The following is a 26,165-nucleotide window of genomic DNA, read 5'->3' as shown; positions in this document are numbered from 1 at the left end:
TATAGAGAAAAACTATATGCCTTTGTATGCCTCAGTGCCTTGATAATGATTGATAGTTGGTGGGTACCAATTATTATTGCTGCTTCAATATCCAGCAAATTGTTCAGGATACATATATGATCAAAACAGAATTAGTATTTGTCCAACTGTAGATGCTTCATTTTCATCCAACATTTGTTAGAGTGTCAGAAGGCACATGCAATGTATGCTTACTGCATCCATCAGACAACGATATGGGAAAGTAATACATAATATGAAGGTATGGCAATAAATTTCTCTCCTCTGACTCACCTCACTTGTATCTATGCTGTGTCCTTAATGGTTCATTATTATCTTACATTATTTAAGAACGTTACTGCTTCCAAAAAGGACTATATTTCTAACAGCAGAAAGTTAATTGCTTAAAATTAAACTCATAATTGAACTGATAGTTTCTCTTGTCTGCCTATCTCTTGCTCTAATTTTTCTAGACTACACAAACTAGTCTTCATTGTAAGGGTAGTTCCAATTTTATTGATTTCTCTCATCTTACCTGGTTAATTAAAACATACACATCAATACTGAATATTCCTTTGCTCTTTCTAAATAAAATAAACTGCCTGAAGAGAAACTCATAGCTTAACTATTGAACCTAATATAGTAGTATTGAAATTTACCCATATGGTATGGTGAATTCAATTAAACTGGCAGCATACAAAGGGAGTATATATATATATTAAACTCATATAAACTCTCTATATATAGTATTATCACTCACTACAAATACTAAGCCTTGAATTTTAAGTCAAAGTCAAAAAATGTCATTGTCCTGAGTTTTAAGATATTTAAAATCTACAGTAATCAGATTATAAATCTAAATATGAGTTCTCCATAAAGTAAATTTACAGTATATTTATAGAAGATTAATAGCAAATAGAAGAACAAATAGTTGTTGCATCTCCCATCAGTTTTTTCTTTAGTCCTTTCATCCACCTATGGCGTAAATCTGGACCTATCTTGGTGAACAACATAATAAAAATGATTTATTTGATTGTTATTGGAGTGGAGATAGAGGTGGGACTGATTGCTTTTTTATTGCTTTTATACTGGGTGTTAATCTTGATAAGCTGCCAGAGTCACTGAGAATAAGTTGGGCAGCCATATAAATTTTCTTACATAAATAAATAATAAATAAAATAAAAAGACACAACGACTATCTTGTCCTTCTACATCAATATTATAGAACTAAAAAAATTCCAAGTTTGATGTCAGCGTTCCAAATATCATGCAGGCCTGACATTAGGCTTATAACAGATAGTTCCTCTTGATTTATAATGAACATGCTTTAAAAGTGAATTGCTCCAAAGATTACTTTGTCATAATTTATATAATCATAATTTATTGAACATGATTCAGTTGTTGAAGTAACACGTGGTAAGCCAAAATCAAATGAAACACATTCTGGCTTAGTGAATATGTGAATCTAATCGTTGCCAAATATACTCTATTGTAAATAATGTTTGTATCATTAAAAAATAGTGTTTATAGATCAGTAAACAAGTTTAGAATACATACATTAGTAGAACTGTGGTATCCATAAAGCTGGAGACGCTGATATATAGTAGTATGAGTGAAGAGTTGAATTTCAAAATAAAACCAATAGAAAAAAAAGGAAAGAAATCAGAAATTAGTAAGATATACAAACCTATATTAAAACATATTATATACAATGCTTTACAGCTAAGGTTATAAGCCACATTTTAATATGTAGATTTTTAATTACCTTTAGATCACATTTTGACCTTAAAAATACAATTGTGCAAGACTAATAAGAAACAGAGTTTCTTATACAGACATTTTTTTTAAGGAAGTCACAATTGTTCATACAAAGTGTTAGAATCTTTTTCTTTTTGGTTGGTTCTGGCTCTTCCAAAGAAAGGAATAAAGCTGCTGGAGGAGATGAAAGAAGAAATTGCAAGGTTGGTTCTAACATCTGAAATTCTCTTATTTAAAGAGCTCTTCATTGGTACAAATGATCTATTTACAAACATCTGATTATGTCTGCTACTTTTTTTGTGTGTCTATCTCTTCTGTTACCAGCAAAAACCTCCAGAGGCTTAGGTGCCCTTCATGCTATTAACCTATATTTTTAAAATATCCCATGTAACATTTGGAATAGGCTCTCATTTACTTTTGAGAATTACTTTTAAATAAAACCCAAGGCTTTTGGAAGGTACATATAAGGTGTTTTGAGATAATTATCCATAATAGGTACCATTCAAATGAGGTATTAGATACTTAACAGAGACATTTTAGCAAGGATGGTTATTACTGATGATGGAAACATTTTAAATGGTTTTTTAAATAAAAAAATGGTATACCAAATAATATTAAAGTAATTGAGGAAGTATTTTACTGCAGTTTAGAAAAATCCTCAGTATGGTAGTCATGTAAAAATATTACATCTATAATAGATAAAGTAAATTTGAGTTTAGCTGTAATAGTTTTAACTGTCCAATAAATTATTTTTCATGTCAAAACCATATTCCCTTTCAAAAAAGATGGAAGGGCAATGCTAAAAATTACTAAACTTATTTTCCCTAATCAAAATCCGGTGCGATTATACTTGCAGCTTACAATGCTGTAGAAAAATAATGATTTATTTCCAGCAATCTGAAGATATATTTGCTTGATTTTAAATCAGATTTTGTGCTTCTACAATTTCTGTTTCAGTTAAAGTTTGAACTATGATAAAGGCTCATGTTCACCAGAAAAGAATATGAGCAACTGCTGTTATTACTATTATTGTACTATTCTTATCCTACTGAGAACAACATTCAAAGAATTATGAAAAACTTATTTGTTAAAAATCCTTACCAGCATTGCACGCTTTTCTTCATCTCCTTTTCTTTCTTTCTTCTCATTTTTCTTTCTAAATATGTCTTGCAGCTGAAAAAAAAAAGTATAATCTATGGTTATTTATTTTAACAATGTTTATGGACAATACCTTAGTCATAATACTTTGGGATATGATGTAGGAAAAGAGACCCTTAGCTTCAGCTGAATAATATAAGTAATATCACTGATACTTATTTTTAATATAATAGTTTTAAATAGCTTTTAACTGCTATTCTCCCATAGATAAAAGCAAATGCAGTATTATGTTAAGCAGCACATTGAAATCTCAATTTATTAATAAATGAAGTTTGACAGTTTGACATTAGGTCCTATGCAAACAAATACTGTAGATGTTGAGAGTTTCCTCTAAGAACTGTCATTTGAATCTTCTTTATTAGTAGCAGGAACCAACTCTGTAAGTTTGCATCTGATTCAATTAACTTATAGACATACCTGATTGACATGCTACATTTAATATTATGGAATAGGTACAAAAACCCTGGGCCAAAGATAATATGAAGTCTATCAGGTGGTATATTGTAGCTTTAACTTCCTCTGCCCAATTCTTTTATTAATTGATTCGCTCTGAATTGTAAGGCCTCTCATCTCACAAAAGTGAATAAAAATGCAAAATAAGCAACAATAAACAATTGCCCCTACCCATGCTGGAAGTGGAGACTTGCTGTGTAACCCATCAGTCAAGAACCTTGGTAGGCAGGATCCAAAAGAGCCTTCTCTGTTATGCGCCAACCCTCTGGAACATCCTGCCCCCTGGGGTAAGGTTTGTCCCTACCTTCTCCAAGGATCTAAAGACCAGGCTTTGCTGGTTGGCGTGGGGTCTCATTACCACACTGGAGGTGGCTACTGGACTAATTAGCTGACACGACCACCTCCTTGTGCTTCCTGCTTCCCCTCCGCCCATCTTTTAATTTACATTATTGTATTTTATTGCTAATTTTTATTGTTTTCATTGCTTTGCTAGTGTTTGTTTAGATTTTTTATCATTTTTTTCTGTTTCACTTACAGCAAGCAATCTAACAATAAATAATATAAAAATTAAAAATAGAAAAAGCAAAATAAAAACCCTATAACAGCAACCATTATCAACATCAGTATGCTCACATGTGCATAAGAGAAAAAAATGTTGCATTTTGTTTGTGTGTATTGGAGAATGTAAGGCAAGAAATTGTGTTTTTGATCATTCATATATATATATATATAGATAGATAGATAGATAGATAGATAGATAGATAGATAGATAGATAGATAGATAGATAGATATAGATAGATATAGATATAGATATATAGATATATAGATATATAGATATATAGATATATATGATATATATATGTGTGACTTTAAATATATATATTTATTTATCAGCACAAATAAAACACAAATATAACAAAGGCAACAGTAAAAATATTGGGTTTCTGTCGTGATGGACTCTTGTGACGAGCCAATTGACAGATGATGGAAGCAGTTAGCTTCCTTCCATAATTGGGGCTTACCAAGGGTTGTGACACTAAATATATACCTTCTTCCCTGGCTTCAGCTGATAAGGAGGAGACCTGTGGCATAATGGCCAAGACGTTTGCCTAAGATGCAATACAGCACAGGTTCGAATCCCAGTAAGGGTATGGCTAGCTGATGAGAGCTAAATAGCTTGAAATAGATCTATACTAGTCTCCCTTTATTTATTTATCAGCACAAATAAAATACACACAAACACACACACACACACACACACATATATATATATATACACACACACACATATATAGATATACACATACATGCATATACATATACATATACATATACATATACATATACATATACATATACATATTTAAACTTCAGAATTAAGTTTCAAATAAATATTCATTTATGAAATATTTCTATGTGACCCAACAACTTAATGATAACTTTATAACTAGCAAATGCACTGTGTTTTTAGAAATATCTGAGTCTCTGAACCGATACTGATATTCATTAAAAGCATAACAGTTCTACTGAAAATGTGCCACTTCAGAATAGAAGGTGAAGCATCATATTCTATTTATTTTCTCATAAAAATTTCCAAATATAGAAAGTTATTTATTAAATAAGAATGGTTCTAGCCTCATTTCTTTCATCTGGCATATTAGCTTTCCAAGGAAAGAACATTCTTAAATGTAGAAACCTTCATCATGTAATCTGCCACCTGCACTCTGTACCATTGACCCAAGAGATTACACCATATGTTCTTTGAACATTTGAAACAGCTCCCATTGGACTAAACTGTAAGGTTAGTTTTTAAAAAAGGTAAAAAGAGTGTTGGTAATTGAAAAGGCAAAAAGACCTTTTAAAAAAAAAAAAAATCTTCCATGCTTTGATTTCCTTACATCAGATACAGGGAAGAAGATCTTGTTGCATTCATCAGCAAAGCTCATTTGATCTTCTGGAAATGAACCTTTTGTGTAGAAGAAATGCTACAGGATACCAAAGAATTCAGCAGTGAACATGAATTAATCTAGGAGCACTTTTCATAGGAACATTGTCTGAAACAAAATAATGGGATTGACTGTTGAAAGCTGAAGGACAAAACAACATCTCTTGTATCAAGGGAACAAAATCCCTCTGTTCTCTGACCTCAGACCTATGACATAAACAAACAGTTTTTTAAAAAAAGACAAAAATCTGTTAAGCATTTGATGATTAATAGCAAAATAGCAGGTACTGGAAAAGTCTTTGGTTTATATTAAATATTTTTGTGGGAGTTTTTTTAAAGCCCCTGTTCTATAATGTTGGTCACAATTTACACTCCTTTCATATCCGCTCTTTTAAATATGAACCGCAAACATTCTTATTTAGATGAAAGTGCATCATAATATTCCTCCTTCTCAGTAGTGATTTACAAAATGCCTATGCTTCATATTTGCAAATCAGATATCTATCATTTCATACCTTCAAAATGCCAGTTCAACCTCAGACTTATTCCAGTTACTCAGTCTATTAACTGGAGAGGAAATTTGTATACATTTTTATCCTCTACTTTCTTACCATACCACTCTGGGTGCTTTCAAACTGATGGCTTCTAAAGACAATTAAAAAAAAAAATAACCCTGTGAAATAAGGGAAATGTATGAATTGATACTTATGAAATTTCACTGACCTTTGAAAAATGCATGAAGAAGGAAGAGTGATATGCATTAAAAGCTCTACAAACTCCTCCTATATCTCTTATTTTACTTACTTTCTCAACTTTCTTCTTCAGTTCACCTTCCTCTTCTCCCATACCTTTTTTTCCATTTAGGCTTCACAATCACATAGGGATATTAGACAACCACCCCGTATGTTTCTTAAGTAATCACTTTTTATCATGAAGCCCCTCCATGTGAAATTCCCCTTTGGGAGAGGGGCTTGTGTGTTCTGTAATGTTGACAACTATGCTAGAGGTATACGACCAGGAAGTATACCTGAACAGTCACCCAAGCCAGACAGGTCTCAATGAAGGAGTCAGATTAAGAGTAACCACAAACCCACTAACCATGATGAGTCAACAAAAAGAAAAAGCTGTCATCCGGGTTAACAAGGACTGCAGCAGTTGCTGTCCTTGGGCAGCTATCAAATAGTGAGTTACAGGCTTGGAGAAAGAACTGGCCACCTATTCCACAAAAAACTCACCATAGAAAACTCTATCGAATTTTTTTAAAATATATCAAATAGGGTGCCTAACGGTAGGATAACAGGAATCCCAGTTGCTGAGGCAGCTATTGGCGGAAAAGAATGTCTGCGCTTTATAGAGATACATCAGAAAATCACATGGAATCCCAGAGGAATGAGAGGGTAAATTAGATATTGTCAAACAAGAGATGATTAGGTTGGAAATTGCATGGCACGACAAAACCACGGTCCACTAAAGCGCGCCCGATTAAAGCGCGTCGCTGACGTCATCAGCAGCGTGACAATGACCGCGGAGAAAAAAGGGTGCTTTAAAAAGCGCTTTTAAAGCAAGCCGATTCACGTAAAGGTAAGGGTTAGGTTTAGGTTTAGGTTAAGGGTTAGGGTTAGGTTTAGGGTTACATTAAGCGTTAGGGTTAGGTTAAGGGTTAGCGTTAGGTTAAGGGTTAGGTTTAGGGTTAGGTTTAGGGTTAGGTTAAGGGTTAGGTTTAGGGTTAGGGGGGTTAGGTTTAGGTTTACGCGTTATTTTTAGCTTTACCACTCACAGCGTGCTTTTTTCGTCGCGCTGTGATGACGTCAGGTACGCGGTTTCGTCGAGCGCGCTTTAGTCGACCGCGGTTTTGTGGTGGAACCTGGAAATTGACCTCCTTGAAGCTACACTGGTCATACAATGGCTTTTTCCAGTTTGAGGATTTCACTATTATTCGGGACATGATAGGAAAACAAATGAAGTGGCATTTATTGTAAGCAAGAAATTTGCTGGAGCAGTGGAAAGCCTCTCAACCAGTGGTGGGTTTCAAAAATTGTTGGAACCCACTCTGTGGGTGTGGCCTCCTTTGTGGGAGTGGCTTGCCACCCATGTGACCGGATGGGAGTGGCTTGCCACCCATGTGACCAGATATGAAATTATGAATTAGTACTTAGGTCGGTCCAAGTAGCTATTCAGAAACTCTGGCACTGAAGCATGCAAGTCTTAAAGCTGTCAAGTTACAAGATCCTTGCACCCCTAACTCTTTAGGAAAAAAAAAACAGGGGTCTTCAAACCTGACAGCTTTAAGGCTTGTGGACTTCAACTCCCAGAATTCCTCCTCCAGTCATCATCTGCGTGGATCTGCTCCATCTTCGGTTTTTTCACAGGGGGCAGGGCTGCCACTGAAGATGCCGACGACACTTGTCAGAACCACCTTAAATTGCCTCACACACAGCACTGGCATTCATAAGAATATGATGTAAATTTGTTTTTTAAAAGGCACCTTTGGTTTGTGTTAAAACAACTTCAACACACGCAATGTTCTGATTGCACCACAAACGCAGTAGTCATTCTTACCTTTCACAGAGGCACTGAGTTTTATAAATATGAGCATGATAGTGTAGAATAATCATATCAAAGGACCCTTTCTCTTATCCCCTGTCATGAAATTCTGTTTTTTTTGCTTTTTTCTTTTAAGAAAGAAACATTTTTCATTATTAGGCCCCATTGTCTTTAAAGAAGTCAACAGCTGCCATGAGTCAAATGAAAAACAGAGTGGAAAAATGGGGCCTATCAAGGGGAATGAAAATAACGAGACAAAAGTAGAGAAAGGGCTTTTCTATATATTACTACCAACTAAGAAGAGATAGTATGTCAGGTGCAATCATTTTCCTAGGGAGGACTTCCATCCTTAAATAGAAGATACCACCCAGGAACATGTACAAACTGAAAAAGAAGTAACGTAGGGGATAAAGAAAGAGAGAAAGTTGCTTCTTGGAGAAGATGGGCAAACTTGGTAAGCCCCCTTTGTGGGCGGCCAATCCTAGCCACTTGCACCCGGCGCTGCAGTTGAAGTAAACCCCCAAAGCCCCCGCCGCCACCGGAATATCTGCTGCCTCCTCCTCCAACAGCACTGCCGGATTTGCCACCTGACGCTACGGCTGAGGTGAAGCCCCAAAGCCCCCGCTGCCACCGGAATGTCTGCTGCCGCCTCCTCCTCCTCCAACAGAACTGCCGGATTTGCTGCCCGATGCTGCGGCTAAGGTGAAGCCAGCAAACCTCCCGCCAGCACCCCCACCTGTGGCAGCAACACTTTCCCCTCCTCTTGGAGCACCTGAGCTGGGCCCCGTGTTACCTCTGCTGCCACTGCCTCCTCCTCCGCCGTGCTTTTAAGAAGCCATGAGGCCTTTTTTTCTTGCTCCTGTCCCCTCTGCCACCTTCCTTTTGGGTCCTGCGGCCTCATGGCTCCTCAAAAGCATGGCGGAGGAGGAGGGGGGGAGGGATAATGCGGGGCCCAGCTCAGGTGCTCCGAGCGGAGGGGGAGGCGTCGTTGCCACGGGCAGGGGTGCCGACGGGATCTTTGGTGGCTTCACCTCAGCCGCAGCATTGGGCGGCAAATCCAGCAGTGCTGTTGGAGGAGGAGGAGGCGGCAGCAGATATTCTGGTGGTGGCGGGGGCTTTGGGGCTTGATCTCAGCCACAGCGCTGGGCGCAAGCGGCTAGGACTGGCTGCCCACAAAGGACTTCCCTGGGCTTGCTTTGCTGAAAAGGGGGTGGCTGGCGCTAGTTTGAGCGGCTGCGGCCGGCGCAAACTACCATCAGTCGCCCAGTGCTCGACAAAACAAGTCTGGGGAGGTCTTTTGCGCGTGGCCAGTTCTAGCTACACCTTAGAGGGGGCGTTCCCGGAAGTTAATTACTTCTGGGTTCACCGACCAAAAGGTCCGCAAGGACCGGCAAGGACCGGCAGGAACCAACCCCTGCTCTCAACCATCAGTGACCAAATTATGACCATCAGAATTTACCTCAAGCCCTCAGAATCACAGTGTCCAAATCTATACCCAAATGATTGCTGCAACAGAGCTTGAAATAGAGGGCTTTTATGCCATTATCTAAGGAACTCTGAAACAAGTGCCCAAAAATGTCAGAATCACCAAGAAACGACTGACCGTAACGTCATCAACAACATCATCATATGAAGAAGTCGTATTAGCCAAGTAGAACAGATTCAAATGAAGAACCAAAGAATAAAAAAAACCTATACAACATAAAGGTATGGGGGAATAAATTGTTAAGATAGATATTAAGTGGGAGATCTTTTTTCCTTTAGGATTTGAATTTGAGTAACATTCATTTACCAAAAATAATTTCGCCTTTGAAAAGATTTTAAAAATTTAAAAAACATATTAAAAACATTTGAAAAAAGAAAGTAACAAATTTTAAAAGTAACCATACCTACCACCAAGAACTCTTTTTTGTCCACCATTTCATTTCCATCTGTATCAAACATGTTGAATGCTATTCTAAAACCAGCATGCGGTTCTGTCAAGAATGATAAAAAAGATGTTAAGAGAAAAGAAATATTTGAAGAATTTTACTGAAACTAAAGGCCAAGTTGTATGCTACACTGGCAGCTATTCATATATGAATACAACATTCCCCAAATCATAAGGGAAAATGGGGTGACTTACTGTATTTTTTGGAGTATAAGACACACCCTTTTCCCTCAAAAAAGAGGCTGAAAATCTGGGTGCATCTTATACACTAAATAAAGCATTTTTTGCCTCCCGAAACCCAGCACTTCACCAAAATGGCTGTGCAGAGCCTGTAGAAGGCTTTCAGTGAGCTCCCGGGGTACTGGGGAAGGCAGAAATGAGTAAAAAACAGGCAATTTTTTGCTCAATTTTGCTCCCCCCCCCCAGCCCCAAGGAGTACTCTATAAGCCTCCTAAAGGCTATGCATGCAATTGTTTTGACAAAAAATGGACCCGTTTTTGTGAAAACCAGGTTGTTTTTTGTTCGTCCCCCCCCCTCCCGGAGCACTCTGCAAGCCCCCTAAAAGGCTATTCATGCCTTTTGGGGGGGGGGGGGCATTTTTGCAAAAAAACCGGGCCATTTTTGGGAGGTCTGCAGAGTGCAAAAACTTTTTTTAAAAAAATTGCCTCTTCAAAACCTTGGTGAGTCTTATACTCTAGTGCATTTTATACTCTGAAAAATACGGTACTTAAGATTACTAGCAAAAAGGGTGCTATTTCTGTACCTATACTTAACTTTTCTCCACACCACTTTTTCAGCAAACCTGTTATTAAATGTTTTTTCAGCTGTATGAAAAATGTTGACCTGTGTATTGAAGTGAGAAAGGGTTCATATCATATAAAATCAATCTGCCAGCCCCATTTTGCCTTTTTACAGGAACATGCAGTATTTCAACTATAAAATCGTTATTATTACACATAATTTGGTCCTGTTTGGTCAAACACACTGTAGAGAACTTGATCCACTTTAAATGACAGCAGAACGCTAATAGCCTTTCCATAAATCTATTATTATACCAGCAGAATGCTTTCCCCCCATATTTCTGGTCCTCCAAATGTTATTATCAACCTCCAATACTCATTTCTCCTTTGTTTCTATACTACAAGAGTCTTATCTTTCTTCAAAAGAGAATTAAATTTGTGGAATTGTTCAATATTTCAAAATGTACTGATATTCCATGCCTTTTATGAAACAGTACAATGATATGAATGCCAGAAGGTATAGAGTCCATGAAATATCATTTTAGATGTGGGCTACATAGTTACAGCAAAGATTTAGGTATAGCATAAATCTCACATGTGGAAAAAATGCTAAACCACTTTACATTTAATAAAGTTCTACTGTTGAGTTAAAGAGGTCACTTTTTTGAGTTGGAAAAAACTGTACAGTATCAGTGTGACGTTTGCTGTCCCCATTGCCAATTAGTATCATGTATATGTTGCTTCTGTTCCCAATCTCTATCAGTCTTCTGATTTCTTTTCAAGATAATACTTTACAGATTTTATCCACCCTGAGGTTGCTGTCAAAGTAAAGGAAAAATTAACCAGCTTTTCTAAGTACTAACTGTGCTGCACAGCTAGTTAGCTATTTAAATAAGTTTTGGGTTGTTGTCTTACCACAAGACACCAGAAGCTGGGAATTAAGAGAGAAGTTCCTTTCCATTCTGAGATGTTGATGATTTTATCCAAAATTGGGGAGTAAATTGATTTTCCAAATAAAGCCTTTTGAATAAGGAAAATTTTAAACCAAACAATCCCATACATACTTTCTAAGTATGATCAGGTAATTGTTTCACAAGTATCACGGCCAGCAATTTAAAATTGAGAAGTAAAAGTTGAATTTTATTTGTTACTGTTTGTTATCAATAATAGGGAGTTTTCAACATTTCCACTATAGTAATTGCTATGCCAGTGTTTTTCAGCCGAATAAAGGATATAACTTTATCAGAACAGCTGCTAAACTATATCCTACATTATCTAAAGAAATTGTACTTGTGTCTTCAATTATTTTTAGTAACATTTTACTAGGAGACTGCAAAAACAAATTACTTACAAATTATTTATTAACACATACAACATTAACATCACACCCATTCATACATGCATCTGTGGAAAATACATTTTACTCTGAATGCTTACTTGTTAAGATACATAGTAAAAAGAGATATTCCGTGTAAGAAATTATACCTGAAAAAGCAAATCAATAAATTAGCATCATTTTTACTTAAATATTAGCAAATCATGATTGAAGATATAGTAAAATTATTTATTTGCACATCATTCTATGCTTGCTCCAAGGAATTAATGGGGGCTAACAAGGTTCTTCTAATTTTATTCCCACAACTAGTTAAAGCCCAGTCACCACCACCCTGTTATGTGAGTGCATTTTGGGAACTTGGCAACTGGATCCTCTGTATGACTGATTGCAGTATTCTTGGTCATCTTGACTATGGCCAGTTTAAATGATTGTGTGTGTCCTTACAAACGTGGTGTTTGCTTAGTGACCACAGTGATGGCGAGCACAAAAAAGGGTTAAAAAAATTGGATCCAGTCATGTGGGTGCCTTGACTTATTGCTGTAGCAACGCACAATCGGAAATCTGGTCTGAATTGCAGTTGTCAGCTAACCATATGTACAATTTTTAAATATTGCCCATATTGATGCTGAAAAAACAAAATGCCAACGCAAACTCAAATATTTTTGACTGCATTTTCTTTCAAAAAAGATACAGATGGACATATGAATTTTATATTAAATTCAAATTAACAGCATACTACTAGCAGTACTGGAACACTATCATCTCTAGTCGAGAATCAAAAGAATTTCATAGTAAAAATAAAGCAAAAACAAAGCAAATATTCTACAAAGCAAATATTCTTCAGTACCCCTTTCTTGGAGATTCCTGAAGAGCTTTGATGATCCTTTCCAAACTGGTGGAGTTTCAATAAGTATCTGATTCAATTCCTGCAAATTAGTTTTTTAAAAGAGATGATGACATTGTCTTCATAATAAACACTCAGTGCATTTGCAAAGCTATACCCACTAACATATTTCTAGACAACCCAGCATTGTACAGTCAGAGAAACGTTCAGGTCCCATGGAATTTGAATGTTTAGGTTGAAAACATAAAATGCAGATTTCTAATAAAAATGCAGATTAAATTATAAAATATGCAAAGTAAGACACCAAGAGTTACTTTACAGGGGAGATGGGTAGCATAAAAAATTAATATATAAATAAATAAGACCTCGCATACTTGTAGACCAATATTATTATTTCCATACATGAAATTGAGAATGAACAGTTTGCCTAATGCTACTATTGCTTGAGTCAATGTATAAAATCTAATTTGGAAAAGAATTGTAACGTACCTGTTTTGATAGTGTCTTCCACTGTTTTGTCTCTAAAACAAATACAAAGCCAATTAAACAAGTATTTAAAAACATGCTATTATATATGGCTTGCATAATCAATGTTCATCCTATCTCTTGTCAAATCAGGAAATAATCTTTCTAGTCTCAATGTTTTTAGAAGCACATTTTAAAACTGTTCATTATTATGATCTTACTGATATGGGAATATCATATATGGTGAATTAATATTAAAACTAAGATGTAATTCAAAAATAGTAAAATTTGAGAAGGAAAAATTGTGAAACTTTTCCACTAAAAATGTAAAATTTTATGGACATGTCCATGCAATTTTCTTTACAGTAATGATGAATTAGTTTGCTATTATTTTATTCCAAGGTGCTCTATGACCTTCCAGTCTAGGTGCTAGCCATGACATTCCCTGGCAGCCTGTATTTGCCTGATAGATTCACTATTATTAATGATAATATTTAATGTAATACTTTCAAAATAAATCTGAATAATTAATAATACACTGTTTATAAAAAAATCTTAAAAATACAAATCCATTAAAAAAGTAACCATATCAAAAATAGAGCTGCTGTAACAAAATGGGATTAGTAGCTGACATAAACTAAATTAATTGAAATGGACGAGCTATGAAAACAAAAGAGAGAAAAAAGAGGAAAATGATATTGAACGAACAACTAATTTTGTTGGAATGCTTGTAGAATATTGGGATGAAATACATAAGTATGTATTATAGAAAATTGTTATTATAATGTGAAATAGTTTACTTTTTCTTAAAGTTGTATTTAGAATTAAATATTTATAATTAAAATTGCTAGCTATATAATCTAAAACGAAAAGATTTGAGCTTTCAGTGCACCCTTACAGCAAAATTCATATTTCAGAGTTACCCTGAGGCAAGATGAACGGCCAATAAATTTATTAAATAAATAAATAAATAAACAAATAAACAAATAAATAAATATATATTTCATGTATTTCTATAGATCCATGATGGGGAACTTATGGCATGTGTGCCGCAGGTGGCACATGGAGCCATTTCTGAGGGCATGCAAGGTGTTGCTCTATCAGTGCCTTGATTTTTTTGCCGTTTTTTGCCCTCCGGAGGCTTCAGGGAAACTTCCTGAAGCCTCTAGAGGGAAAAAAAACAGCCCAACAGGCAACCCAGAAATCCGTTCCCAAACTTCCGGTTTGCATGTTGGGCTGTTTTTTTCCTCCTCCCCAGGCTTTCCCCTCCTAGAAAGCCTCTGGAGCCTGTGGAGGGTGAGAAACGGACTTACCAGGCCTACTTGAAGTCGGGAAATGGGCCGTTTCTGACCTCCGGACGGCCTCGGGAGGCTGTTTTTGCCTTCCCCAGGCTCCAAGAAAGCCGTGCGTGCATGCGCAAGGCAGCAGGGGGATCACACACACATGCACATGGGGCACGGAATGGGAGACATTAAATTATGGGGGTGGGCACACACATGTGCCCTAGGCGAAAAAGGTTCACCATCACTGCTATAGATCATAAAGTTAGGTCCAAATAATTTAATGATAGGTTAACAACCTGAACATAAATATAAAGATATCTCTGGGCTAGTAACTAGTAGATTAAATCATATAAGATTATATAAAAGGGAACAACAAAGGATAGACTAAACGTAATGCCTGAACAATTCTTCTAGGATTCAGGCCATGTAAAGTTTTACTTTGTCAAACTGGATGTGCAATTTTAGAAGACCTCAATATTTTTGTTGGTAATTGTACCAATCTGAATTCCATGATACAGTAACTGTAAGTTTAAAATATAGATATTTTAAAAATAGTTAGCCTGACTTTAACTGGATTATCTTTTCATTCTTAAATTTGCACTGACTATAATAATTTAAATATATTTTGCAGGATCCAATCTGGATTGATCACAAGGACCAGAAGTTTTGTCTTCTTAGCTTTTGGACTCGTGCTGGAGCCCATCTTTAGGGAACTTTTCTCTAGCAGAGTGCATACTTGAGGTTTCTGTGTGTGGTATTTATATGGTAGCTGTTGTATGCGGGTTTTTACATGTTGATTGGGTTGTTGCTGGCTGGCTATTAAGTTGTTGGCTGTTGTTTGCTTGTGCTGCCAAGCTTTCACCTCCTAAGTACTTGATAAGCTGGTAGTAAATTAGATTGGACTGACCCAGACTGGATCCTGGGGCACATATATTTGCCTTCATTCGTTAATAATTTTTTATAAATGTTAATATGATTAGCCTTAAAAATAAGAATATGCCCTTAAGTTAAAGCTATATTGATTAGAGTTAATTAAATCTTACATTTGGGCCCCTAAGTTGTTTAAAAATTAATTAGTACCTCCCCTAGGACTTTAAACTCCATATAGGTAACCTTCTAATTGAAGGCAAATATACATATCCCAGGATAATGTTCCAGGATCAAATCTGGATCAGTAGAGAGAAGTTCCCGAGAATGGGCTCAAGAATGAGTCCTAAGCTCGGAAAGTAGCCTTCATTCAGCAACCACAACTGGGGCTGATAACATGGTCATTATAGGGAGAAGCAGTCACTAAATGAAACCATGACTCTATGTCAGGATTTGTCACAAAGTTACTTTTTCATTACTGCCGTGATTGTGAATGTTACTAAAAGGTGGTTGCTAAATAAGGGCTACCTGTAATTTCAACTAATCATTGCAGTCTTGGATTTAGACTGCTGCTCTTCACTTCCTGTTGATTTTGCTGCTATTACTGCTTCCCTAATTTCAACAGTGATATAAGAAAATATACACAAAAGGCAGTTTTTCAGATATTTTGGCTCCCAGATCAAGGTACAGTAGCCTATTTATTCTTGACTTTATTCTTTTTCTTTATCTATGTAGAAAAATGACCAAGTTGGTCTTGTTCAGAGTTTATGTTAATAAACATTTGAAATTTTTAACTTGCCACAATTGTCTTTATTAAAGCAATGGAACACTATTGATTCCATTTCTAAATAAATTTAAATTACATGTGAACACAAATGTAATACCTATCTGCAGTCAACTGCATCAATTCCCAAGTTTGTGCTGCTGACTGAGTCTACAACACTCCAGAGCTATATTTGTTCTCTTGTGCACTGCTTGGAGAGTCCAAGCATGGGTTAAATTCAGTCTATTCGCCCAAGAACTGAGTTGAATTTTTAACCACGCCTCCTCTCCTCATTGAGGACGAGTTCAAAAACTCGGTCCCGCCCAATTTGGACTCGTTATTGGGGAGCTCCTCAGCACTTGTGCGAATAGACTTGGACTCTCCATTAGCTAGCATAGGACCTTTCTTATTTTTGTATTTTGTTTATAATTAGGTCCAGGGAATTTCTTCACCTTTGCTTCAGTTTGAAATTGCTGGTGAGGCTTGAGATTCCAGCGCCCGTTGCTGATGGAGCTTGCGCTTATCGGGGCGTTTGTCCAGTAGCTACTGGCGAATGTGGGGAAGGTAGGAGGCTTCTTTTTCCCCCAGCTGTCTCTTATCTCATCGCGGCTGCTGGAGTCCTTATCAGAGGCTCCGGCTTATGCCTGACAGCTCCCTGAGCGTCAGAGAAGTGTGGGGGCCATTTTAAAAGCGTTTTTCACACGCTTTTCGCTCCGGGCCATTTAGATTTGTCGCACTTTCCTCCCAGCTTGCAGATTGCCACGCGGAAGTTATTAGTCTCCGGCAAGGCCTCCTATCTCAGAAAACACTCATATGGCAGCCTAGGAGAGTTTTGGCCATTCGGTCATACTCCTGTCCCACGGACAGATCTGCAGAGCGCACCACTACTCCCTGCTTAGCGCCGGTGCCTGCCTGCTGCCTACGAAGTTTCCCTAAAGGGCCATCCACGTCAGATTTGTTCCAGCAGAAGAACGCCATGGCAGATGGAGACAAGAGGGCGCCAGAGGAACATCCAGTCTTCTCGCCCAAACATAGTAGGCCAGATGCCCCTGAGAAGGTGGAAGGCAGGAAGGGCACCAAGGGGAAAGGGATTCTTAACCCCAGGAGTGGCAAAGCCATATCTAAAGCTGAGGCCCGCAGGCATAAAGCCCTAGAAAAGACCTTTGAGAGGCTCAGGAGATTATCCTTATTATCTGGGCAGCACACTCGGGATCCAAACCCCTTACCCCAAAGGCAGGATCATCCCAGAGCTGTTTGTGAACGTGGTTCAGCAGCAGCAACCATGTTCACTATCCAACCCTAGTGGTGCTGACAAACATCTCTATTCAGTTGAGAACAATTTGGAGGATATACTGAAGCTTCCACAGGTGGATGCTCCGGTGATATCTCTCACTTCCAACTCTGTCCTGCCGGCTGACCTTCTCAAGGCCGAGGACAAGAGGGCAAAGAAAGCCTGCCACAAGACGCACCAGGTGACTGCCTGGTCTGTCAAAGCTTCCACGTCAGCTTCATTCTTTACTTGGGCCTCTCTGCTTTGGCTGAGGCAGTTGAGATCGAATCCTTCCTCAGAGGGATCCAGGTGGAAGCATGACCTTAACAAAATCATAGCAGTTGTTGAATATTCAGCTGATGCTTCCCTCAATGCTGAAAAATTTGCCTCCCGGGCACTGGCCTCCAACATTACTTCGTGCCATCTGTTGTGTCTTTGCCACTGGCAGGCAGACGTGAAGTCAAAGTGGAAGCTTGCGTTCGCCCCTTTCTAGGGCAGCCAGTTGTTTGGAGAGACACTGAATAAGTTCTTGATCAAAACCAAGGACAAGCAGAAGGTTCTTCCGTCTACTGCCAGGAAAGCAGATAGAAAAGCTAACTCTTCCTTTCAAAAACAATCCTTTCGGGTACGGGTCCCTCGGGTACGGGTCCCTCCTACCAGAGATCCTACCCCCAGGGCAGTGACCGTGGCCAGAATATGTCATCTTTCAGGGACAAGGGGCGACAACAACAGTCCTTTTGATGCCCTTTTTGTGGTGGTTCCAACAACTGCTCCTACCGCAGGACAAAGTGACCACCAATGGGATCCTCCCATAGGTGGCCATCTCCAGCTCAATGGGAGTTGATCACAATGGACTCTTGGGTCCTCAACACGACCAGGCAGGGCCTGACCCTGGAGTTCCTCTCCCTTCCCCCGCGGACCTTTGTCTGCTGCCCAGTTCCCTCCTCCTGTCCCAAAGGGCAATGCATGCAGGCGGAGATCTTGCATCTCCTACAGATAAACACTATAGAACCAGTTCCCGTAGAGCAAGAGAAAAAGGGGTTTTACTCCATCCTTTTCCTTGTCTCCAAAAGCTCCAGGAGGTGAAGGGCCATCTTGGACCTCAAAAACCTAAATCGACATCTGGCCTACAAGCGTTTCAAGATGCAAGCCTTACAAACCATCCTAGGTTGCATCAGGCGAGGGGACAGGTTGACTTCCATCGACCTGAAGGAAGGGTACCTGCATATCCCAATCTGCATGTCCCACAGGAAGTTCCTCAGGTTCCACTACAACGGCAGGCATTACCAGTACAGAGCTCTGCCATTTGGGCTATCATTGGCACCAAGGACTTTCACAAAAATACTGGCGGTCGTAGCGGCCCATCTGCGCTTGCGCCCAATATGTCTTCTTTGTTACCTAGATGACATCTTGATTCAGTCAGCGTCCACCGACCAAGCTGTTGATGTTTGAGCCACCATCACCACCTTGCAGAAGCACGGGTTCTCGGTGAACCGACAAAAGAGCCAGCTGACACCTTCGATCCAGGACTCAGTCTGTTGCCCAGTGTTCCTGTCACCAGACCGCAGGCGCAATATCATCACCTGTGGACAGGAGGCAAGAGTGAACTAGTTTGCGTCCATTGTGTCCCTGTCACAACTTCTGGGGCTCATGATATCATGCATAAAAATAGTTCCTTGGGCATGACTTCACTCAAGGGAACTACAATGGTTCCTCCTGCCCATTCAGCAGGCAAAAGCCAGCAACTCTCCCAGACGGGTCAGACTTCCTCCAAAGGTAAAACAGTCTCTACGATAGTGGGAGTCCAGTGCAGTGATGAAAGGATGCCTCTTCCAGGAGCCGAGTCGTCTGGTGGTCACAACAGATGCAAGTCTCCAGAGATGGGACACCCACTTTAAAGAACAAGTGACTCAAGGCAAGTGGTCACAAAATGAGGCAGCACACAATATAAACTGGCTAGAGTTAAGGGCAGCCAGGCTGGCCTTACGCCACTTTTGGAAAAACATTGTGAGTCGCCATGTCCTGATGCTAACAGACAATATGGCAACAAAGGCCCACATCAACCACCCGGGGGGCACCAGGTCCAAGTGCCTGATGGCAGAAGTGTAAGCTCTAGGGAGGTGGGCAGAATGTCATCTGGCCTCATTGCGGGTGGACCACATCTCAGGAGTGAGCAATGTGAGAGTAGACTGGCTGAGCAGGACAATCATCAACAATTTGGAATGGCACCTTAATCCGTCAACTTTTCACCAACTGACCGTCAAGTTCGGTCTACTGGTGGTCGATCTGTTCACCAGTCCAGCCAACTCTCAACTAACAAGGTTCTTCTAGAGATATGCCACGCCACAAGCGGAGGGAACAGACCCTCTGCTGCCACTAACTCACGGCCCTTCTGTATGCCTTCCTGCCTCTGCCTCTCATTCCACAGCTAGTTCAGAAGATATTGTCAGAGGAGGCGTAAGTTCTCCTAGTAGCACTTCACTGGCCCAGGAGATCCTTGTCAATCTCTCCATTCGCAAACCATGGAGAATATCTCAGGAGTTGCTCTCTGTCAGCCAGGGAGCTATAGTGCATCCAGATCCCAGCTAGCTCCAGTTGGCCTTCTGGCACTTGAGGGGGACCTCCTGAGGAAAGACAATCTTTCAGACAAGGTCATTCATACCATCCAGGCATCCCGATGTCCATCTAAGACTCAGATCTATGAGGCTACTTGGGCCGCTTTCGATACCTGGTGTAGCACTCTTGACATCGTGCCAGCTTCGGCATCCATCCCACAACTACTGGACTTCTTGCAGGAGGGGTTGGATAAAGGGCTGTCCCCCAACACCCTTCGACGACAAGTGGCAGCTCTCTCGAACATTCTAGCTAGACATCAGGCTGTGTCCTTAGGGCAGCACCCTCAGGTGAGAAGCTTCCTCAAAGGGGCATCCAATTTATGCCCACCCACAGTCCACAGGTTCCCCACCTGGGACCTTCCATTTGTACTGCGAGCCCTTACCAAGACACCATTTGAGCCCATACGTTCCATCAGCCTTCGGCATTTGATTCTGAAGACGGCCTTTCTCATAACAATTACGTCAGCTAGGAGAGTATCAGAGTTGGCAGCTCTCTCGATTTGAAATGACTTGTGCATTTTTCATGCAGACCGGGTTACACTTCGACTAGATTCGGCCTTTCTGCTGAAAATTAACTCTCTGTTTCATACAGCTCAGGAGGTGGTACTCCCCAACTTCTGTCCTTGCCCTCAGCATCCCAAGGAAGGAACCTGGCACAAGCTGGACGTTCAGAGAACGGTTCACTGCTACATCAAAAGGACGGTGGAATTTCGCCACTCCGAATCACTCTTCATCTCTTTTCAACCAGGTTCTATGGGACGCAAGGTTTCACCATCCACCATCAGCCAGTGATTGAGGGCTTGTATTAAGCTGACTTACCAGCATCAGGATAAGGCGGTACCAGCGAGACTCACAGCTCATTCTACACGGAGCGCTGCCACCATGGCAACTTGGGTGACGCAAGCTCCTGTGGAAGAAATCTGCAGGGCAGCTACCTGGTCGTCCCCGACACTGTTCATTAGACATTATCACATTGATTCCTACACTGCAGCCGAGGCATCTTTTGAAAGGAAGAAAGGGCATTGCAAAGGGTTGTAGCGACTCTGCGCACCCTGGACGATCCAGTTACCCTCCCTGGGACCTCATAGCTTGGGTATGTCCCATGCTTGGACTCTCCAAGCAGCGCACAGGATAATGACCGTTGGCTTACCTGAACGGTTGTTCTCTGGGCGCTGCAGGAGAGTCCAACCCTGCCCTGGGTTTTATTTCTCTTTTACCTATTGTCATCTCAGGTTGCTCGGAGCGATTGGATTATGGACACATCCGGTGGAAACATCATGAACATGTCCATCATAGTCTACACCTTCGTTTTTGAACTGGTCCTCAATGAGGAGAGGAGGCATGGTTAAAAATTCAACTCAGCTCTTGGGCGAATAGGCTGAATTTATCCCATGCTTGGACTCTCCCACAGCGCCCAGAGAATGACCGTTCAGGTAAGCCAACAGTAATTTTTCCTGTTGAAAGGCATTGCAATTTCTGAAAAGATGTGATAGTTTTGAAAATATATCTTGTGTTGCCCAAGAGTGCTTTTTCAAGAGACAACTAGACTTGAAAAAGCACTTTTGTGACAACTATGACCTGGATAACTGAGAATCTCCATAGAGATCTAGTGTTACCTTCCTTTCCTTTTTATATAATATCTTAGAAATCAGCTTTTTGAGTTATCTTTGAGATATATCATTGTACTTAGTGGAATCTTAATTTTCAACATAGGGTATTAAGAATTTCTAATGTACAAGCCCCACAGCTTAAAAGATAAGAACCTTATATCCCAACATATCCTATGAATTCCACCAATCACAGCATCTACTTATTAAATACATAACTGAAAAAATATAGAATATCTGAACTGTGCATCCATCAAATAAGGAAGCTTTAATTATGAGGGTTCACTGGAACAAGAATAATGTAGTTTTTAACAAAATTCTTACTTACGTCTTGGTTCATCACTTGAAACAGACTGGATGAAATCATATGGTGTCATAAATAGCTGCCCTTCAGATTTTAAACTGGCAAATGTTAGAAACCGCCGCTCCCGGGAAGTTGCATAAAGTTCTAAATCTTCATGACCTGGTCTGTTTTCTGTGACCTTCAGCAAAAAAATAAAAAGTCATTGATTATTCTAATTATTGTTACTAAACTGTGTTTCAAACACTAAATTGTTTCAACTTTTCCTTTATTTTTTATCTTTTTTCATATTTTAAATTCTTTAGCCCTATATGGTAATCATCACAGCTATTCTGTTTTATTGTAAAAACAAGAATATGTTAGCTATTGGGATAATATTATGGGTTACATTTTTTAGAGAAGTTAAGTAGGAAACTTGAGGAAAAAGTAAATGCTGGTTTTTTTTAAACTATAAAATGACTACTTAGTAAAGCTGCTTGTAAAAGAAAGCACTTCCATTGGACAAGGCTGTTATGAATTCATCTTGGTCTGAAACAAACTGTGCCCAAATTATTCAGATTCAAACATTTTTATGAAACACAATGAAAATCACACCTGATACAGCATGTAATGAGATCCCAGAAAAGACAAAAGCACTGGTGAGGTAATGGGTAAGAGTCAGTAAGGGTCCAGTTTCTATTCTTACTTTTGGAGATTATCTGATTAAAATATCTTTGTAATTAGCGGCAAACCTCAAAAACTTTCATGAAAACATATCCCCATCAAATGAAATTAAAACCTTATGTCTTGCAGTGATTTTATATCAAGTTAACCCTCAGTAGTTTTTTTAAAAACTGAATAGTCATTTATATCAAGCAAACTGTTATGAATCTATGATTGAACTTGAACAAGATTTTAGTTTAGATTTTAAACCTCTTCTTCCTCCATGCACTCATGGAATATAAAAGTTGCAAGAACCCCTGAGCCACAGCTCAGCATGAAGTCACAGCCACCCTCCAGCCATTGCAGCCTGGCCCAGCAGCCCACCAGTTACCACTACCTTGGGAAGCCCCAGCCAGATTCAGCAGTGTGGTGTGAAGCTACAGCATCTCTGCAAAGCTACAACCCAGTCCAGTAGTAAGGCATGGTATGAAGCTATGGCTGCCCCAGGACGCCCCAGCCTGGCCCAGCAATGTATGGCGCAAAGCCACACTAAGGAATTAAGAAGCCACAGCTGCCCAAGCTCAGTCCTAAATACAATCATCAGCCTGCACTCCAAGGTCTCTGCTGCCCTGCACTCTACCACCCCAGCTAACTACGGTCTTGCTTCTGTTGCTGATAAAGCATACCCAACCTGGCTATTCACAAGGCAGCTTCTGGCTATGTAAAGGTATCTTATCCAGATCTCGTGAGAATATTACTATGTTTGATCAGGGGAAGAGAGGTCCATGTGGCCATCAGTTGTGTCATATGGGGCCAGGCTGGGCATACTTGATCAGCACAAGAGCAAGAAGACAGCAAAAGTCACGTAGGATGGCAGGGGCCATGGAGTGCAGGGGAGAAAAAAATGGGAAGCAGATTAGTGAGTGGGGGCAGATGAAGTGCCCCTGAAGTTATAAATACAGGCAGGCTGCCAAGCGGCTGGATTTTGATCATGTGACCATGGGGCATGATCAAAATCTAGGTACTTAGCAGCCTGTCTGTATAGCTGGAATAGCCATAACTTGGGGATCAATCCCAAATCCTTTCATTCGCTGCTGCCTTAACTTTGAACAATCACTGAATTAATGGCCATTAAGCAAGTACTACCTGTAAAATAAAAGAAGTGGCAATACTACAGGTAATTGGAATCTCTCTCATTATTTTTGCTGTACTTGTAGTTTTCGCTTACCTGAATCACATGAAAATGGGCCAGTGGTGAGTTGCAGGTGGTACGCCCATACCGGTATGGGCGTACCAGTGCCTGCCCGGAGCATCGGGTACCGTTCTGGTATGGTGCTCCAGAGGGCCCAGCCGCCCACCCGAGCTCCTTACCTATATTTGAGCTCTTTGGCGCTTCCACGCACTCAGTGCATGACACCTGCGCAAAGCTCCACACAGTGCCTGCACAACGCTCCGCCGAGGAGCTGAAGCGTCATGGAGGCATAACAAGAGGTAAGGATGCATGCGCGCTCTGCACGCGTCCATGTGGTGGACGCTGGGCCCGGAACCCACCACTGAAATGGGCAAATTACATAGCTTCCAAATATGGTTGAAATATTCAAAGTTTCAAAGTTTCAAAACATTTGTATGCCGCCCAATCCCGTAGGACTCCGGGCGGCTAACAATACAAATAAATCAAAAGGGAATAGAAGGAAAGAAAAGATAGATTTAAAAAACACACCATGCACTCCATTCCAAGTGGGGCTGGACTACATTTTGGGGTCAACAGCCCCAGGCCTGCCGGAACAGCCAGGTCTTAGTGGCCTTAGGGAAGGCCGAGAGAGTGGGAAGGGTCCGGATCTCTGTGGGGAGATCATTCCACAGGGCCAGAGCAGCTAGAGAAAGACCTCCCCCGAGTAGTCGCCAACCGGCATTGCCCGGTCGACGGTACCCGAAGGAGGCCCAGTCTGTGTGATCTTATAGGTCATTGGGAGGTATGTGGCAGGAGGCGGTCCCGTAGATATCCAGGTCCTAACCATGTAGGGCTTTAAAGGTAACGACCATTATCTCGACTCCTTTCAGTCAGGTTTCAGGCCTGGTTACAGCACGGAAACTGCTTTGGTCGCGCTGATCAATGATCTCTGGCGAGCCAGGCATAGGGGTCACCCCTCTATCCTTGTGCTCCTTGACCTCTCAGCGGCCTTCGATACCATTGACCATGGTATCCTTCTGCGACGATTGCGAGAGGTGGGAGTGGGAGGCACCGTTCTCCGGTGGTTCTCCTCCTACCTCTTGGACAGGTCGCAGTCGGTGTTGGTTGGAGGGCAGAGGTCGACCCCAAGGCCCCTCAATTATGGGGTGCCACAGGGCTCAGTCCTGTCCCCCCTCCTATTTAACATCTACATGAAGCCGCTGGATGAGATTATACGCCGGCACGGGATTAAGTACCACCAATATGATACGCAGCTGTATCTGTCCGCCCCGTGCCAACTCAGCGAAGCAGTAGAAATGATGTGCCAGTGCCTGGAGGCTGTTCGGGTCTGGATGGGAGTAAATAAGTTGGCACTCAATCCAGACAAGACCGAGTGGCTACTGATGTTCCCTCCCAAAGATTGGCCAAATATTCCATCTCTCAGGCTGGGGGGTGAAATTATATGCCCCTCAGAGAGGGTTTGCAATTTGGGAGTCCTCCTGGATCCTCAGCTGACTTTTGAACACCATTTGTCAGCTGTGACCAGGGGGACCTTTGCCCAGGTTTGCTTGGTGCACCAATTGCGACCCTACCTGGATCGGGAGGCCCTTCAGACAGTCACTCACGCCCTTGTGACCTCAAGTCTGGATTATTGTAACGCGCTCTACATGGGGCTACCCTTGAAGAGTGTTCGAAGACTCCAGCTGGTCCAGAACACAGCCGCGCGAGCGATCGTGGGTGCACCCAGGTACACCCATGTTACACCTATCCTCCGCGAGCTACACTGGTTACCCATTAGTCTCCGGATCCGCTTCAAGGCGCTGGTCGTTATCTATAAAGCCCTTCATGGCATCGGACCTGGGTACCTGAGAGACCGCCTCCTGCCGATCACCTCCCATAGACCGCTTAGATCACACAGGTTAGGTCTCCTCCGGATTCCATCTGCCAGCCAATGTCGGCTGGTGACTCCCCAGGGGAGAGCCTTCTCTGTTGCAGCGCCAGCCCTCTGGAATGATCTCCCGTGGAGATCCGGACCCTTACTACCCTCCCGGCCTTCCGCAAAGCCGTTAAGTCCTGGCTGCTCCAGCAGGCCGGGGAGCTCTCGAAATATCCAGCCCCCTGGAAATTGTGACTGTTGTATATTTTAATATGTTGTTTGTGTATTATCCCCCCTCCCTTGTTTTATTGTAAGCCACCCGGAGTCCTTCGGGAGTGGGTGGCATACAAATCAATAAAAGAAACTAGAAACTAGACCAGCACCTTGAAGCGCATTTGGAGACCGATGGGAAGCCAGTGCAGCTTGCGGAGGATGGGTGTAACATGGGTGTGCCTAGGTACACCCGATATCGCTCACGTGGCTGCATTCTGGACCAATTGTAGTCTCCGAACACTCTTCAGGGGCAGCCCCAAGTAAAGCGCATTACAGTTATTATTTGTGAGAATACCAAAAAATCCAGGGACAGTAATGAATATCTG

The 26,165-nt window shown here is 40.9% G+C and overlaps 1 protein-coding gene across 1 annotated transcript in view; it reads right to left on the bottom strand.

Moving 5' to 3' along the window:
• The window catches only part of MICU3 (mitochondrial calcium uptake 3), a 72,396-nt gene that overhangs the window by 21,458 nt on the left and 24,773 nt on the right, over positions 1-26,165 (bottom strand). Inside the window, exons 2-8 of the mRNA XM_087724457.1 lie at positions 21,905-22,058; positions 13,196-13,227; positions 12,710-12,788; positions 11,964-12,011; positions 9,750-9,832; positions 2,857-2,928; positions 1,555-1,590 (exon numbers count right to left, since the gene is read on the bottom strand). Coding sequence (XP_087580583.1) covers positions 1,555-1,590; positions 2,857-2,928; positions 9,750-9,832; positions 11,964-12,011; positions 12,710-12,788; positions 13,196-13,227; positions 21,905-22,058 — 504 coding nt within the window. The remainder of the gene's footprint in view (positions 1-1,554; positions 1,591-2,856; positions 2,929-9,749; positions 9,833-11,963; positions 12,012-12,709; positions 12,789-13,195; positions 13,228-21,904; positions 22,059-26,165) is intronic.

This window comes from Thamnophis sirtalis, unplaced genomic scaffold, assembly GCF_051295495.1.
Source record: "Thamnophis sirtalis isolate CommonGarterSnake01/CBP01778 unplaced genomic scaffold, rThaSir2_p1.2 scaffold_10, whole genome shotgun sequence".
Taxonomy (NCBI): Eukaryota; Metazoa; Chordata; class Lepidosauria; order Squamata; family Natricidae; genus Thamnophis; species Thamnophis sirtalis.
The sequence above is the reverse complement of the archived record's forward strand: the minus strand, read 5'-3'. Positions and strand labels throughout refer to the sequence as shown.